This window comes from Pygoscelis adeliae, unplaced genomic scaffold (assembly GCF_000699105.1).
Source record: "Pygoscelis adeliae isolate BGI_AS28 unplaced genomic scaffold, ASM69910v1 Scaffold67, whole genome shotgun sequence".
NCBI classification, from domain to species: domain Eukaryota; kingdom Metazoa; phylum Chordata; class Aves; order Sphenisciformes; family Spheniscidae; genus Pygoscelis; species Pygoscelis adeliae.
In genome coordinates, this window is record NW_008825271.1 from 6,643,456 (window position 1) to 6,660,714 (window position 17,259).

The window sequence follows — 17,259 nt, forward strand, 5'->3', positions numbered from 1 at the left end:
CTGCAAAGCGCGGACTCGCGCTGTGGACATTGCTCGCTCACTAGTCCAAGTCAACTGCTCGGTTACTGGCAAGAAATTCAGGAACTTTCTCTACCCCCTTCCCTCAGTCCAGGGTGAAATTCACCCCTTGATAAGTGTTGCCATGGCCTCTGAATCCCTTCATTTGTTCTTGAGTTATCAAAATAAGCCTGACGTAGGATTTTAGGTGACCCAGAGGTCATGCAAGGGGATTTCAGCCAGAAGGTTAAAATTGCTATAGCAGGATGGGTGAAGATAGGGGCTCTCCATATGCAAATATCCCCGGAGGAGAGCGGGAGCAGAGCCTGCAGAAACGTGTCATGCCGAAAGAATAAGTTAATATGTACAGGGAAGAGAAGGAGGAAGGAAAGAGGATATCTGACAAATAATTTATTAACATCCACAGAGATCTGAGAGAGGTCAGCACTCTGAGCACTGCAAATGGAGTGTTTGCCCTGAATTTGTCCCTGGTGGGCGAAGGGCCATCCCTGTTCATGAAAGGTTAGTTAATGTGGGATGCGATTGCCTTTGGATGTAACTTGAGGGGTCGGCTGTCAGAGGGTGTTGCAAGTTACAGAAAGGTCTCGCATCTGAGGATACAGCCTCTGATCTCAACCTTTGATCTCAGCTGCATCTGGGGTGGGGGAAGAGTTAAGCATGGCTTTAAAAGCTGAGCGGGTCGCTGCCAGGGGAGCCAGCAACCGGAGTGCCACAGGGAGGGGAGTCTGAGTGGTACCCACCTCTGCCGAAGAGAGAGCAGTCCCACTGAATGGCGGTTAGTGAGTTTGTATGTCTGGTGCATGGTGGCTGGCTTGGGTTGAGGGAAACTTGGCACCAGGGAATCCCTGGATCAACAGGTGAAGCTGCATTAGACTTGGTTTTGATTTGTCATGGTGCCCTCATTTAACAACCGAAAAACCCCAGCCAAATAAAACAAGTGTTGTAGAAAATAACTGTGTAGTCTGAGAATACTCCCCAGTTGATTTGGCTTACAGAATGGAGGACTGTGATTGACTTTTGGAACTAACATATACAAAAGTTCAATAAATTGAGGAAAAAAGCTGGTAATACCAGCTGGATTGAGACGTAAGGGCCTTGATTGTGCAAGAGACCTGGAATTTCTTTATTTTGAAGTTGTTGATAGTAAGCTCAACCAGTTTCCTAAAGAGAAGGGAAGAATAGTGGATAAAGACGACCCAGATGTGACCAATGAATAACTAACTCTAAAAAAAGTAACAGGAATAAAGCAGGAAGCCTATAGGGAATGGTGGATGGAGAAATGGGAAGTCCAGACATGTATAACTTCACGAAAAGGAAAGAGGGGTAAAATGAGAGAGCCTACAAGTGAATTTGAGTCAGACTATGGCTATACAAAGGCAACTCTCAGGATTTTCCTCTGCTACAATAAAAGGGGAATAAAAAGGCGGGGGTTTCAATGCCCTCTGGGTAAAGCAAAGATAAAACCTGTCAAGGATGGGGTGAGATGGGATGATCTCAAAGAGCTGACAAATGAAATTCCACGTGAAATGCAACTGGAGAACATCAAATGAAATGTAATGTCTCTATTGGTTTAAATATGACCTGGAAAATTATAGGTCTGTAATTCTGCTTCAGTAGTGTGGCAGGGCCTGAACAATACTGAGGGGGAAAAAACAAGTGTGGGCCTGGAGGTAAACGGGCATTGACATCAGAAAACAAGGGCTTTCCAGAGGACATCAAACAGTTTAGAGAATAGTTATTAAAAAGGAAAATCAAAACGTAAAAGATTTCCTTGAAGTGGATATTGGAGAAGGAGCTGCTATGGTGCCACATGGAAATTAAGAGCAAACCTGTAGGAGATGGGGGGCTGGTGCAGAGAAACTTTAAGGTGACAAAGACGTGGCTAAGTGGGTGGTAATGGAAGGGGTAACGCACCATGCGAGAAGGGTCCTGGGCCCTCCTTAGTGCTGATGTCCCCACAAACCATGGGGGTGCCACAGGAGGAACGAGGGGAGAATGTGAATGTATCACATTGCTCAGGCTATTAAACTCTGTTAAATTAATCCCTAAAGTTCGGTCCTCCAAGTCAGCCTTTAGAAGCCTTGTTTTACAGTCAGGAAAGTAAGAGTCCACTGATGTGATTTTTATTTTTTAGTGTACACTACATTTTCTTTTAACGTCAGTTCCTCTCTTTGGTTTTTTGTATTATGTAAGAATTAGCCTTGATATAGAAAACCTGGAGAATGAAGCTACCATAATCTGATTTTATGCTAACACCTTCTCAATGAATCTCCTATTAAACAGAAAATGAAATTAAATGAACAAATATATTCATAATGTCAGACTTTTAAAGGTGGTGTACAATTAGTCACAGTTTTACAAGTAGAATGAATTGGTGGTAATAAAAAATAACCTTTCTTGTTAATCCCTGAAAATATATTTAAAGTTCAGGCTCAACCTTTTTAAAGGACTGCCAAAAAAGATTTTAATTTGAGGGGACTGAGAATTTTTACATATCCTAAACTTTGGTAGATTGTGAATACCAAACATAATGTTAAATAAGGAAATGTCCTCACTATGCTCACCCCTTAATTTTATTTTGTCTAATTTCAGAACCGCTAGGATATGTCAATGTTTTTGGGAGTTTGGTATTCTCCATAATATTTGAATGGCCTAAATTCCGTAGAATAGCCATAAATGGAAACAGTGCAATGAAGTGCATATTTGATAAGGAATAAAAGCTCTTAAACATCTTGTCAATGGACAGTTATTCCAACATCACCACTATTACTCTTTAACTTGGGTTTTCTTTTAAAACCCCACCCTACAGTAATGAAGTATAGCTAACATAATTCTAAAAGACAATTATTTTTTTTCTATGGAAAAACTTAGATGATGGGGGATAATAGATTCTGCATCAGAATAACTTGTTCCATATATTCTGGATGCCTGTAATGGAAAAATAACGTTCCACGAATTTCTATCAGACCATTTTGTTACTTAATATCAGAACAGGAGAAACTTTGCAAGTGCAATCTTCCTTGCTACTGAAATTATAACATAACATAGCATCCCTCATAGTGTAATAGGATATTCTCATTATTGTTTATTATTTTGTTGTTGTAAAAGACTTCTTAGTTGGTCTTCTCTTGATATAGCAATGAAATCTCAGAAAACCCAACAACTTGCAACCCTGGTTACAATCCTATCCAGGTAGAAATTAGAGTTCTTCAAGACTGGATTTATTAAATATTAGTATTTTGGACTAATGTTTCCTCCAGTTACAACTGGGTTTTGCTCGTCTGCTTTGGACAGAGGTCTAGGGCCATAGGGGTTTTCTTCTATGTTAAGAGTTGCGTAGTTCTTACGTGTGCATTTGCCAGGTGGCCCCCGGAGCAACTAAGTGAAGAGTGCAGCAGCCCTTGGCCCATTTAAAGAGTGCTTCTGAGTGGGGGTACAGACTGACGTGGGTTTCTCTACCTGCCTGTTTCCACGCACACCAGCTGGAGCACGCACACTTGCTAGCTGGAGCACAGCACGGCTCTCATGTGGCTGCACAGCTCCTGCCCCAAACTTGCAGGCATGTGGCCACCTCAAAACGTGAGCAGCGGCCGTGCCTGCTAGGACGTGCCTGTGCGGACGTACCTGCGATAATCCTGGACAAGCAGTGGAATAAACTGACTTTAATTTGAAGGGCGATTAGGCAAAAGGACTTCTTCCACCACACCTTCTTCTCATCTTCCAGTGAAGATCCTGGGCTATAAATGGTAATGAACCCTCACGTGGGTCTCGGTGGAGCAAAGCTTGCAGCCACACGTGCAGTGCAATTGCTATGGGCTGTTAGACTGGATCTGACCACAAGTCCTTCTCGCCCACAGTGGCTGGTAGTGGATTCTGAGGGAGGAGGATGAGAATGAGACTGACGTGTGGTGATCTTTCTCCAGAGTAACCTTTGAGGGCCTCCAGAACCAGTAGTGATGCCTTTGCAACACTGAGCATGGGCTTACATAAATTCCCTTAAATAAAATGTAAAAGGAGGTGAACAGTCTCAGTCTCTGATAAAAAAGAGAGTGAATAAAGGTTGTGATAGGAAAAAGTAACAATTATCTTCAGGGGGAATTGAGAACTTTCAATGGAGGTCTGATAAGTATTTTACAAAGGGCTTCCTAAACTCACCCCTGTGTTTCCTGATGTATGTGGAAATCTCATCCAAAAGCAATGTAGTATTTTCCTTGGTTGGGGCTGTTTTCCCTTTCGCCACCTTTAGTTGCCACCAAAGCGATGGGCAGTGTGGACACGGGTAACCAGGGGAAGGTAGGTTCTCTGTTCCCACGGTCCTTGTTAAGGAGAGGGGAAAAACACAGCTTCTTTACCTAGGTGAAGTAAGGGCTGAAAGGGATATGATTACTCTCAGTAAAACCATCAGAGGATAGCACCAGGGAAGAGGAGAAAGCCTTTGAGCTGTATAATGCCATCAGCACAAAAACATTATAAAATATAAGTAGATAAACTTGAGTTAGATGGTATGTTATTAACAATGAGAAGCGGGAGGCTCTGGGACAATGTCTTCACGAGAGGAGCAGGGAATAAATGCTTGTGGCAGTTTGAGAGTTTATGAACCAGATCTCATCATGTTTATACAGTGTTCTTGAACTGGCTTTCAGCTCCTTGTCTTAATGCTGTGTGTTCAGTTCACAATCTGGGGGTGCCCCAGCATGCTGCTGAGGCTGGAGAGGAGATAATCTCTCTCCATCTACTGCACCTGCAACAGTTGTCCAGACATAGGGGGAGCTTGAAGCCTGTAGTGTAAGGGCCCCATATTACTGTTATCACTTAACAGCTGTAAAAGTAGATGAAAGAAAGCATGAGTTCAGGAGTATATCTGTAGGCACATCACTAGCTTAAAATAATATTTTTTTTTCCTACTGTTCCAGTGGTGTCCCCCTACTTACAGTTTGAATCCAAACTGCAACTCCGAAGAGGCAGTGGACTCTCAAATAGATGCAAGTGACGCTGTACTTTTCCTATGGTGGTTTTTTCCTTTTTTTTGCAAGATGAGCAAAGGTCCTTCTCTCCCTAGTTAGCTGACTACTACCCCTGAGGTTCAGCAAAATGTGTCCAGCTGGTGTCTGTGTCTGGTCCTTCCCATTAGCTCTGATGATGCCTTTTCCTATCAGCTTCCCTTGCTTCCGAGTTTGCAGTATATAAGGGCAATAAACCGCCTTTTATCTGCAAAGATGCAGGTGTACCTACCTGGTACCCTTTGCTGCGGGACCTTCTCCTCTCCCCTCTGGTCTAATGTCTTGACCTTGAGAGGAGACTTGTGGATTAACTCCTGAGAGGCCCGTAGGATTTACTTTTTTTTTCTCTTTACCCTCGTTTTATTTTAATGGCCAGGGAAAATGGGAAGAATGCAAATGAGTGAATGCCCTCTTTGATCTGTGTTGCTCCTGAGCATAATCTGCTAGCCTGGCAGGCGCCAGGCACAAGAGGAATTGCTGCCCCTAAGTAGAAAGAAACTTCAGCCTCTTTTTGCAAGCGGTTGCTCGCAGTTTGCTTGTTGGCTCGGGGGAAGCGAGCAGCCAAGAGAGCCTCGTCCCCCTGCAGAACAGGGGAGTTGGACACGCTGGGGGGCCGATCGCCTGCTGCTCACGTAATGGGAATTATTCTTTTAAGCAGGGATAACCTGAAATCATAAGGTTTTCCACCCACATCTGAAAAATACACAATGACGCGTTTACCCTAAAAACGGTACAACTGTGGCATCTGCTTCTCTCCGGAGGGACAGGCTGAGCAACTGTGACAGGGGCAACCTACAGACGCCATCTCCCGAGGTGAGACACCGAGCTACCGGCTGGATGTGGAAGAGAAAATGGAGGCATTAACTTCAGTTCTGAATGAGGTCCATCCCTGAACACAGAAGCCATGGGAGTGTTTTGAGGGTGTGTATTTAAAATACAGGTGGAAGGGATGGACAGGGTTATTGGAAAGGGAAGGGTGATTTTGATTGTGTTAGAACTGAACAATAAATCTGTTAATATCCAGCAAAAGGTCAAGGCTTCAAGAGTGGGTGATCCTCTGTACCTCTAAATTGTTTTACTATACTTCAAAATGATGCCTGATTACACGATATGCATATACTGTAAAACACACATATCCTTTGCTCTGCAGGACACCAGAAAGTTGTTTTTGCTCTGAAATCTGGATTGACCATGTCTCCTCCAGTCCCTTCAGACCTGGGCTACGTACCCCCTGACGGCGGATGGGGGTGGGCAGTGGTGTTCGGAGCCTCCATCTCAATTGGGTTTGCATATACCTTTCCTAAAGCTTTCACAATCTACTTTAAAGAGCTCCAGGCTGTTTACAGCATCTCCTACAGCCAGATTGCCTGGATAACATCCATCATGTGTGCTACCACCTACGGAGGAGGTAAGTGAAGCAAGACCGTATCTTTCTTGGGAAAAGAGGAGGTCGGATCTCTACACCAAAAGGGGAGGGGTGAATATATTCCTTTGAGAAAGTTCTTGGAAAGCTCTAACTGCAAGTTTGTCTCTCTGTTTTCTGATGATGTACATTGGCAAAACAGAGAAAACCAGTACTGCTGAGTATTTTATTGACAACATATATGATGTCACCAATTTTCATTATTTCATCAGAAATCTTGCTATGTGTGGGTGGAGGCTTGGCCATGGTGGAATTATTTTAGTCTTGGACAGTTATTTCAGCATATTTAGTATTGCATCTTTTGTTCTGTTCATATTCTTGGCTTTCTTTTTGAAACAAAAAAATGTATTTCTTGCACTCATGATTGTAGAGAAGATGCTGGAAGCTTGAAACCTGAAGTTTTGCTCATGAACAGGCATGGCATACATGCATGTAAATCTTGAGATAGCATGTAAATATTCCCTAATTCTGTTGCTCAAATCTTGCTGCAAGTCATTTATTAAGGGATGATGTTTGAGAGTTCTCTCTGCAGAATCTTTCTGAAAGGACAAATGTGTCCACTGGTTACTTCAAGTTAAAACATTCACTGAGTGCCTGCACCTCAGCTGCAAAAGTTGCCGTTGTGCAAAGGTTGTGGGAAGGTATTGCTTGTCCTCATAATGAAATCACCAAGTGGAAATTCTCAGGGGGATGTTTGCCTCAGATACTGATGCCAAGTATCAGTCTGCCACTTTGATCTGAGTAGCTGGTGTGTATCTTGCTGTTAATGGTTAGCAGAGGACCATCTTGCTTTAGGTTGCTGATGCCTGTGAGGTGCGGCTGCTGGAGGTTATTGCTGGGCTTTTAGCAGGCTCTTGGTTCTTCTTAGCTTGTTTTGCAAGGGTGAAACGTAATAGGATTAACACTTAAGAACACAAGAATAGCCACACCAACTCGTATCTACCCAAACCTGTATTCTTCCTCAAACAAGGTCCGTGACACACACTTTGGGAAAGAATATTACAAACAAGTTTTACATGGAGGGGTCCTCTTGGTGCCCCGCCACCCTCAGGACGCTGCGGTTTGGAGGCTTCCTGGGTCGCACACTACAAACGCCAGGGTACACCCTGTGTAAAGAAGTCGTGCATACTCATCTTGTGTACTTTAGGAACTGGTTTTACATTGCAATAAAAAGAAGAGATGTTTTGTCATCTGATATGGGACGGATTAAGGTGAAAGGAGAAAATTTCTGTAAGGCTCACCTGGCACTCGGGACAGTGATACATGTCACTCTGTCAGTGCCCTGAGCAATGCCTGTGACTCCACGGACAACCTGTGTCTTTACTCTTTTGACAGCTCATGCCTAGTGTTATTGAGCATGTGATTCCCAAGACGACTGCGTGCCTTGGAAAGCTGGCACGGGAGCAAGTGACTTTTTACTTACTGATTCAAATCCAGCCCTTGTCAGGGGAGACTGAAGGCTCCTACTGCCACCGAGCCAGCAGCTGGTCTCAGCCTGTTCCCAGCGGGCTAGCGACATCGGTACTTGGGGGTGGCTGGCACGCTTGGGGTTTGGGATGCACATGACCAGAGAGGTGTGAGGGACGAGTTGCTTCCCTGCTTGCAGGAAGAGCCTTCTCAGGTCTGGCTGGAGTTGATCGGCCGGGCAGCGAGGAGGTTTCGTTGGGCTCTTTGGGCTACGGTTTCTGCTGCAGATGGACAGAAAAGTTCACTTTCCAGGTTTATTGCATCAACAGCTCTACTGAGCACCTATTTCCCCTTGAAACAATGAATGTTTAGTCTGTGGCTGCTGTTTGACTCTGGTGGTTTCATGTCAGGAGCTGAGAAGGGCTAATGGAGTCTGAGCGAGACTGAAAAGCGATTCAGGCTGTGTGGGGCTGCTAGAGGGCTTGTTCCCTTAGGGTGGCTGTTCAGGCCCTCTGAAAATTGGATGTCTGAAACTGAGCACTGAACATTAGAGATGTCTCAGATTGGTTGAGATTTCTGGCTTTTTGTTTTCCACGTTCTCTGAGCTAGGGCCCTCGACACCTGAATGAAGATACAGAGGAGAGTACAGCAAGGGAACTGCTGTCAGTGATCTTGATGGGGGAAGAAGCCGTTACAGTATAAAACTTGTGGTTTTCATCATTGATCTTCCCATCTTTAAACACAGACTTTTATAAAATCTTATTGCTGCAGAGCTATCATTATAAGCTGCAGCCGAGCGTGCAAGCGCCTGACTTTCCCAGATGTCGCATGTAACAACAGGAGGGTGTCCGCATAAGCAGGAAAAAATGAGATGCTGTGAAGCAAGATGACTTTTCCTTTTCAGCGTTGCATTTACCTTTACACAGACTTTGGGTTAAGAATGCAGTGCTGGCAGGGGGGTCCTGCCTGTCCCACCTTTCCTGGCGTTCTCACAAACACTTGTGTTTATTGCTGCACGAGCACCCTTCCTCTCTGGGGATCTGTCCTGTGGTGTGGTAGCGGTCGCTCTTCACCTCACTCAGTTTTTAAATCACTGTAGCATCTGGGTTAAAAAAAAAAACAAAACTATGAAAGAAATAGATCTTGAAAAAAAAGTCTTAGGAAAAATCCCTGTGAAACGATTATAGACTCTTCTAGAATTAAGGAAGATCAATTATGTCCTCTGTTCTTGCGGATGATTAATAATTCTAAACATTTCCCTGTCATGTTCTCATCTTTCAGTTGTTGTTTCCAGTAAATGGTGTTGACATCTCCATAGATCTGAAAGCAGCAGCATGCTAATAGTGATAGAAGAGGGAATGGCAATAACAACAGATTTAGGAGTTTCATCTTGGGGAATAAATATCTTTGAGAGCATAAGTAATTGAATACTCAGTTTGATCTTCCTTTCAGCTACACCAGCTACATCTAGAACAATTCTGTAGCATCCAGTGAAGCTGCATGCTGTGTTTGAGAGAGGAGGAAAGCACCAGCAAAGCCTGCCCAGAGTGGTTGAGGGCATGCAGGGGATCCCTTCAGGGAGAATTATGCCTTTAAACACTAACTTTAGTTTTACAATATTCAGAAATTGTACAGCTAACTGTTTACAAAGTAGTCTTTTAGGACAGCGTGTGTTTCTTTGCACTTGAGTAATTAAAAAAAAAAAGCTTCAACAAACATTAACATTGAATATCGTTTCTGGGTGAAACTTTGGCTGCACTGAAGTCAGCAGGCACCTTGCCATCACCTTTAGTGCAGCCAGGATTTAATCTTTCAGCTGCGAAGTTTGATCTGCTGATCTATAGCATTAGAAGTCTGGAAAATTTCAGCCCCAAGCATAGTATTTAGGAAAGGGGGCTGAGAACCAAATGAAATTGTAGAAATTAATTCTGTGTCTGTAAACACTTGGTTTCACAAAAGCCTCCAGGAATGTTAAGTGATGGAGTGCCCTATAAACACGACCTAGATAATAGGTTCATCTTTGAAGCCTGTCTTATGAGGAGTCATTTCTGTGGCACTTAGGGGGCTCTTGGGAAGGTCAGTCTGTAAACCCGGGATTACAGCAAGCTTGAGCAAATAGTACACTTGGACCAAAAGTCTCCTCTTTTTGATCTTGTGGGGTAACATGGATGTACAGTGTCAAAAGTTCAGCAAGCTCCTAAAGAACAATCTGTGTAAGACCTTGAAAGTTAATACTAAAGCATCGTGCTTGATCTGCTGGACAACGGTCAGCCAGAAGGACAAAGCAACACAAGAAAATGCAGGCACAGGAGACCAGCTGAGTTTACCTACAGTAATATTGAGTATTGCATCACCCTGTGTTAAGGGCACAGAGGGTTATACACAGCTAGCTGCACCGCGTGACTCATGAACTAATCTCTTCCCATGTTTGATTCTGTTTCTTGTTTCCATACCCCAACATTTGACTACATTTGAAAAGTAATGAAGGAGCTCGCTGGGTGTCCTCCATCCCATGAAGAGGAGCTGGTTATGTGCAGAGTGGCTGCAGACTTTATCCCGCAGTCCTGCTTCCCACCCGCTCTCTTCCAGTGTCTAGCAGCCTCACTGGTGATGAGAGCTGTGCCGTATCAGCCAAAATTTGCTTCTGCTTGGTACATCCTTGTCCTTGGAGCAAATCAAAGGTGCCTTACATATATGCAGCAAACAGCAGTAACTGCTCCTGGAATGCTACAGTCCTAGAGGAAGGTTTCTTGGGGAAACTCACAGCAAGAGCAGAAGCCTTTGTGGAGTTATGATCACTTGTCACAAGAGTTTTGTTTGATGGGGAAAAAAACCCAGCAAAGTCCCAGCTGCCTCTTTATGATAGTCTTCTGTAGCTTTAATTGACTGTCCCTCTAATACCTTGTGAACTTGGGTGAGGAGGGGTTAACTTTTTGGGAAAATACCTGCATTATGTAATGGCTCAGTATTATGACCTGCAAACATGTCCCAGAGACTACTTGCAAACCAGTGTGACATTCCCCTGTCCCCAAGCCAAGGAGCTGCTGACCCTCAATTCAGACTCGGCCCACACCGTGCAGTGCCAGCTTTCTGCTGTTCTGGAGTGGGCCCTCATGGCATCCCTGCAAAATCTCTCCTCTCTCAAACATCAGGAGGGTTTAATGAGATCTAAAGCTCTCCACCTTGTTGAAGTGTTATTCAGGCAGCCCTGAGGCAGGTGATCCTCCTTCTGTCCTGTAGACCACTACTTGAGAGTTTATTTGTGGCAGGACAGCTTTGGAGATGGGCTGGAGACAGCGGTGGTCTTCTGGACCCAGCTGTGCCACAGCTGCTTAGGGCCATGCCTTGGAGAAGGTGCTTGTGGAGGGGCTGGATGTGTTTGGACCCTGCAGTCACAATTTGTTGGATTAGTTTTGACACTCTAAACTGCAGATCTTTGCTAACCTGGTTCCTTTTCACTGAAATGGGTGAGGAAACTCTCACAAGAATATTTCCATCAGAAGCCACAGGAGACCCGTGGGCTCAGTGGAGGTGAGCCCAAGCCCACATGCTTGGGCTGCAGTGCACAGAGGGTACATCCATCACCCAGAAACTCTCTCCGTGTTTGCAAGCTGTGACCCTGTGGAGATCAGCTAAATTCATTCAGGGTGAAAAATGAGTAAAGTAGCATCATAAGCAAACAGGTCTAAGATACTTAGCAGGCATCACGTGGAATATGTGTTGGGGTAACTCAAGGCAGGGGCAAATAGTGCACTTGGAAACAACTCCACGGATAAACCATTTGTTGCTGCCTTCCTAGTACATTACCATCATTTCACATCTTTGTAAGTAAAGGGATGCACAGGATCACATAAAAATAATTATTTTAAGTAAAACTGGGATTTTGCAGTGACTCTAAGTAAGTTGGCTGAAAGTGGCAGAAGATGCTCTGGGGTAGAGGAAGCCGCTGCCTCTGTTGCTGGTGTAACCAGGTGGGATCAGGTAGTCCGACAGGAATTGGGGACCAACAGGGTACCTGTGTGACAACAGTTCATGTTCACCAGGACCTTCCATCCTTAACAGGGCAGAAATGTAAACGCTTTATTTTTGTGTGTGCTTTTGCTTCAAAATAAGAACAGGTAGACAAAGTAGGTAAGGCAAATTGGAATAAGACGGGATACGGTACTAATTTTACATTGACAACACTAAAGTGCCTTTCTTCACTATGTGTTTACCTTGAGCAAAAAGGTATGAACTCGTTATCCTGTGGTAAAACCTCACAGCAAGGAAAATAGGGCTTGACTCTGGGAGTGGAGAACCACGGGGTGGTTTTTACCATACAGATGTTTTTCTCTGCACACTATGTCCTGTAGTAAAGAGTCCCCTTTACTTTCAGTACAAATGAAAGAGTGACCTGCTCTGCTCTGGCTAATGTGTAATTACACCTTCAACACAACCTTCTGCCCCAGCTGTTTGTTTGCCCGTGTTTGTGTGCACAATCTGAAATGCCACCAGGCTCTGCATTCAGCGATGTTTGGAAAAAAACAACAACCCAGTATTTGTGCTAAATTTCAATCATTCAGGGCTTGGCATTGCCAGACTTCTGCCATTAAAGTTAATAGCTGAATTCTTGATGCATCTTTGAGTACTTCAACCATGTTGTTTTTCCCTTTCTATACAGTCATTTTCCAAATATAACAGAGCAAGATCCTACTGGGATTAAAATGTAAATGAGAAGAAGATGCAATAGCAAAGGAATAATTTGTTTTAATTCCCCAGTGAAAACATTCCAGTTATTAGATTTAGATTAATTGTAACCATCTTTTTAGCAACACAAATGTTTTGGTTTGGGCTGCTGATTAAACTCCCGCAACAGGGGAAAAACAGAAGTGATATCACTGCTCAGTTTATTTTATGATCTCCAGGAAATCAGCACAGCCAGCAGCGATGCTTCATGCACCTGGTTGGTTTGATGGCACGGACGCAGGGCTGGAGCCATCCAAGAGGTTTGCTGGCTCTGGAGAGAGTTATTTCATGTCGTATGAATCCTTCTGTCTGCCTGGCCTCCGCGCTATTAATACTGGGGCTGAGCAAAAAGCAAGTTTGACATTTCATAACTTTCTGTTTTGACCTCTCCTTGACCCCCTTGTAAAACATTACTCAGTGGAAAGCAGAGCCACGAGGTTCTGCCAGTGTCCTGGGTGGTTCCCAGCAGCACCAGCACCAATGTCCCTTGGCTCCGCACAGTGTCACCCCGCCACCAAGCGCAGGGACGCGTGGGGCTGGCGGCTCTGCCTGCAGCACAGCACTTCACACAGCTGTGGAGAGGCTGTGTGGAAATTAAAGGTCTCCCTAAAATAGCCATAGGGATGTCAGGGGATGCGGATTGACTGTGCTTGACCCACGTGCCCTATTTGGAGCACGCACGGGTGCTGTGTTGGTGGGGTGCTGCCCGCATCCCTCCCGCTGCTCGGCACCCCAGGAGCTGGCGGGCAGAGTTAGGTTCCCTTTAATTAAAACCTCGAGCATGAAAATATTAGTGGTAAATCCCTGAATGCTGGAGGTCTTGTGGCTAAACACTGAGGAATGTGTTGTATCAACACAGTCACGCTCAGCGGTGAGGAGAGCACGGGGGGGATAAGGGTAATTCTGCACTCGCTGTGGAGGGAACTATTGATCTGTCCCCAGGCTTGCATTTCATGATTGCATCTGGCTGGGGTCCAGAGCCAAGAATTTTGCTGAAGTCAAACCTTTTCCCAAATTCTTCCCTATGAGGGTGGTGAGGCACTGGAACAGGTTGCCCAGAGAAGTTGTGGATGCCCCATCCCTGGAAGCGTTGAAGGCCGGGTTGGATGGGGCTTTAAGCAACCTGATCTAGTTGAAGATGTCCCTGCCCATGGCAGGGGGCTTGGAACTAGGTGATTTTTAAGGTCCCTTCCAACCCAAACCATTCTATGATTCTATAATAATCTATATTAGTATGGACTGATCCCTTGGAAAAAGTTAAGACTGTTATTAGGAACATAAATGTGTGGGCCTATTTTCAGAGGACGAGGATATCTGTCTCCTAAGACAGATGGCACTGAGGAAAGTAATGGTATCACATCCTGGGCCACGGGGGCCAGCCCTTTGGTTTTGCGGACAATTGCTGCTTATAATCTCATTCATAAATTCAGAAGCTCCATTTTAACCGTGGTTATGGATTGGATTTCACTGCTGATGCATTTTATGAGCAAATGGAAAATGACCATGGAATAGTTTTGAGAAATGGGGTATGCCGTAGAAGTGAGAATCACAGACGCTTTAAAGAAGTACAGAATTACCTCTTTAGGTGTCCACTTACCCGATGCTGTTTTGATGCAGCAGAGCTAGGAATGGATTTTTTTCTTTAATGTGGAAGCAATTTCTAAAGTCTTTAATTGACTTTCAAAGACTCCGTGAAGGAAAAACACTGTTGGAGTTATAGAGTTGTAGCTCCTACCTTTGGCTGCAATAAAATGCCTTGCGTAAAAGGCTTCGAACAAAATTCTTTCCAAATACCAAAGTGGTCCACTGAGAATAAATAGAAATGCTTTCCATTCTCAGGGGAGCCCAGGTTGGGGTTTTTTTTTCCCCCTTTTTTTTCCAGGGGAAAAAAAAACACCCACGTTGTCAACACTAGTCACTTTTTTTTTGGTGTCCTTATATTTTGAATATTGTTTAACCAACCTTGGACTTCAATAAGTGAAGGACGTTAGTTCATTTGATTTAAAAATCATGACTTAAAATATCTATGGGAACTGTCACGGAAAGCTTTGCAAAGTTTGGAAAATGGGCTCTTTTGGGGATAGAGGAAGAGTTTCAGATTCTGCCTTGCTCCCGGCTCCTTTCCCCCCCCTTGCCCCTCTTCTTTCAATAGCTCTGGAGTGGAGCGCTGGGAATACAATAGCAGTCACTTATTTACATGGAGGGCTGCGATAGGGAAATGAGTCATTTGAAAAGGTATTTTGCAATTTTAATCAATTTTGTTGCCGCTTGCCAACAAATTAAAAAACCTGCCCTCCAGGAAACGTCTGCTGTCTGTGGATGAGTAAGCGGAGCCCGGCTCTGGGGGGGCTGTGCTCCCAAAGTGGGAGGGGAGCACTCACATAGGCAGCTACTGTGAGATGAGCCCGTCTCCCCAAATTGCTAGGAAGTCATTTTTGACCTCGTGAGCCCAAGATTTCTGCTTGCTGTTTCTGCTTGCCCTCAGGCTGTCGTGCTTTGTTTGTGAGCATCTCTTCAGAGAAGCGACACGAGGGCAAAGACTAATCGATTTCAGACATCTTTAGAAATAATTTGTTCCCCCCCCCAATGTCTCCTGCTGCAATTGGTTTCCTGCTTCAGTTTTGAGTTTGCCACCAGTTTGTGTGAACATTTACCCAGAAGGTGTCATGACAGGGTTTGCTGCAGAGGAAATTCTTCAACGTTACACCAAATCTAGCATTTCTCCAGAAGGAAACTGTCCCATCTTCCAGCCAAGGTCATGGCTGGAGTTGTAGCTGCTTCTTCATCGCTCTGCTCCCAGGGATTTCCATCTGCCCTCCCCACACTCCGCACTGATGCTAAGGATGTGCCCAAGTTCAAGCTCAGGTGTGTTTGTTTAGATTTGGGCCAATTTTTTATTTTTGGCAAAACACCGAAACCGGCTGCTGAAACAAACTTAATTCCCATTTATTAGAAAAACTCCACTAATCCAAACCCTCATCCCTCTGTAGCAAAAGAGAAGACAACAGCCCTGTCCCCTTGGCCATCCCCTTGTTCAGCTGCAGACAGGGTTTTCATACTGGAGAGACTTTAACTGTCTCCTGCGATGGCAGACTGCCCGCCACTGCACCCTGCGCCTTCGTGCATGCAGGACTGCACATTGTACAAGCGATGCAGTAAAAGCAGGTATCTTTATGGCCCATAAAGTGGGTCTGGGCTGTACCAAAACAAAACTCTCCAGGTCATCACGCTGTGACCCTGCACCTGAGAGTAAAGGTCTTCTGGTCGTTTTAAGTTTACTCAGTTTTATAGAAAGAAAGGAATAGTAGTAATAAAACATCTTACAGACGTGTTGTAAGGAGATCTTTAAAGTTCTAGATTAACTGTGCCAGGAAAATTACTGAGCAAGGCACTGATTCCCCCCCCCCATTATTGCTTAATTGCGTATGTAGAAAAATGTGATTTACAGTGACACGGGATGTGTTTTGGGAGTGTTGGAGAGATGGCGGAAATAGGGAGGCAGGGAGCTCCTTCTCGTTTCATTAGAGATCGACATGTTTGTACCCGAACCAAAAGTGGTACTGCTGTTAAAATCTAATTCAAAATTAGAGAAGAAACACCAGCCTGGAGCAGCAAGCTTTGTCTCCCCATGTCCTTGGGGAGGGAAGAGCTGTGTACCGGCCCAGCAGGGTGTGAGACGGGAGAGTAGCAAAGCCTTACAGAGCCCCTCGCAAGCACAGGGATTCGCTCTTTCCCGGACAATCTGGGAAGGGCTCCCGGCACCCCCATGCAGAGGGTGCGGGCAGGCAGGGACCTCCTGCCTTAGGTGGAACGGGAGGGGGAAGCCCGCTGCGCCCTGTGACAATGCCACGTTGTCGGCGTTCAGCTCAAGAAGAAGAGGAGGAAAGAAAAATGTGAACAGCAGCAGTGTTTAAATGCAGATTTTAAAACCAGCTGATTTCCACACACCTAACTAGCGTGGCTTGTTTTTTGAGTGTTAGGTTGTCTTTTTTGAAAACAGACTAAATACAGCTTTATAGGGGATTGGGGAAGAGTTGGTCTGAGCCTTAAAATACAGAGAAGCTAAGGGGGAATGGAAGCTCTGCTTAGGGGAACTGGGAAGAAAGGGTCATATTTGCAGTGCAGGTAGTGTAACCGATTTGCAGGCAAAATGTCTTTTGCCAAAATGATTCGTAAAATCTGCCCAAATCATACCCCAATCTTCATGGTTACGCATGGAGGGAAGAAGGTCTCCCTCTCCCAGAAGGCTGGTGGCAGAGTGGGAGACAAGCAGGGCGCTGACACTCACCTGCCATCTCCATATGAATTTCCCCCAAACTGGGGCCGGGAGGGCACGCAGCTGAATTCCTCCGAGACCCGCGGGGCTGTTACTGAAGCCAGGGGGAGGCAAGGTTGAGCCAGATGCACGTCTGGTAGCAAAACTGCAACTTTCCAGCAAAAGCAAACTCTGCTAACGTTTCCCCAAAGGGACTTCAACGTAAAAACTAGAATATACAGCGAATTGGCGAACATAAACGGGGGGCGGACAACTGCACAAGTCTGCAGTGATGTAGTGGTACGGGGACAGGAGAGCAGCCCGCAACTTTGTAAGGGGGAGGAAAGAGCTGGGATGCTGGTGAAAACACAGCGGGGGGGGGAAGATAATTTCCATTTAAATAACTGAGGATGGTTTAATTAACGCCCGCG

General features: G+C 45.0%; 1 protein-coding gene across 1 annotated transcript in view; it reads left to right on the plus strand.

The window, feature by feature from the left end:
• The first annotated feature begins 4,278 nt into the window (after positions 1 to 4,278).
• Positions 4,279 to 17,259, plus strand: part of LOC103921823 (monocarboxylate transporter 2-like) — a 39,645-nt gene continuing 26,664 nt past the window's right edge. The window contains exons 1-3 of the mRNA XM_009329849.1: positions 4,279 to 4,311; positions 4,932 to 5,004; positions 6,169 to 6,310. Coding sequence (XP_009328124.1) covers positions 4,279 to 4,311; positions 4,932 to 5,004; positions 6,169 to 6,310 — 248 coding nt within the window. The remainder of the gene's footprint in view (positions 4,312 to 4,931; positions 5,005 to 6,168; positions 6,311 to 17,259) is intronic.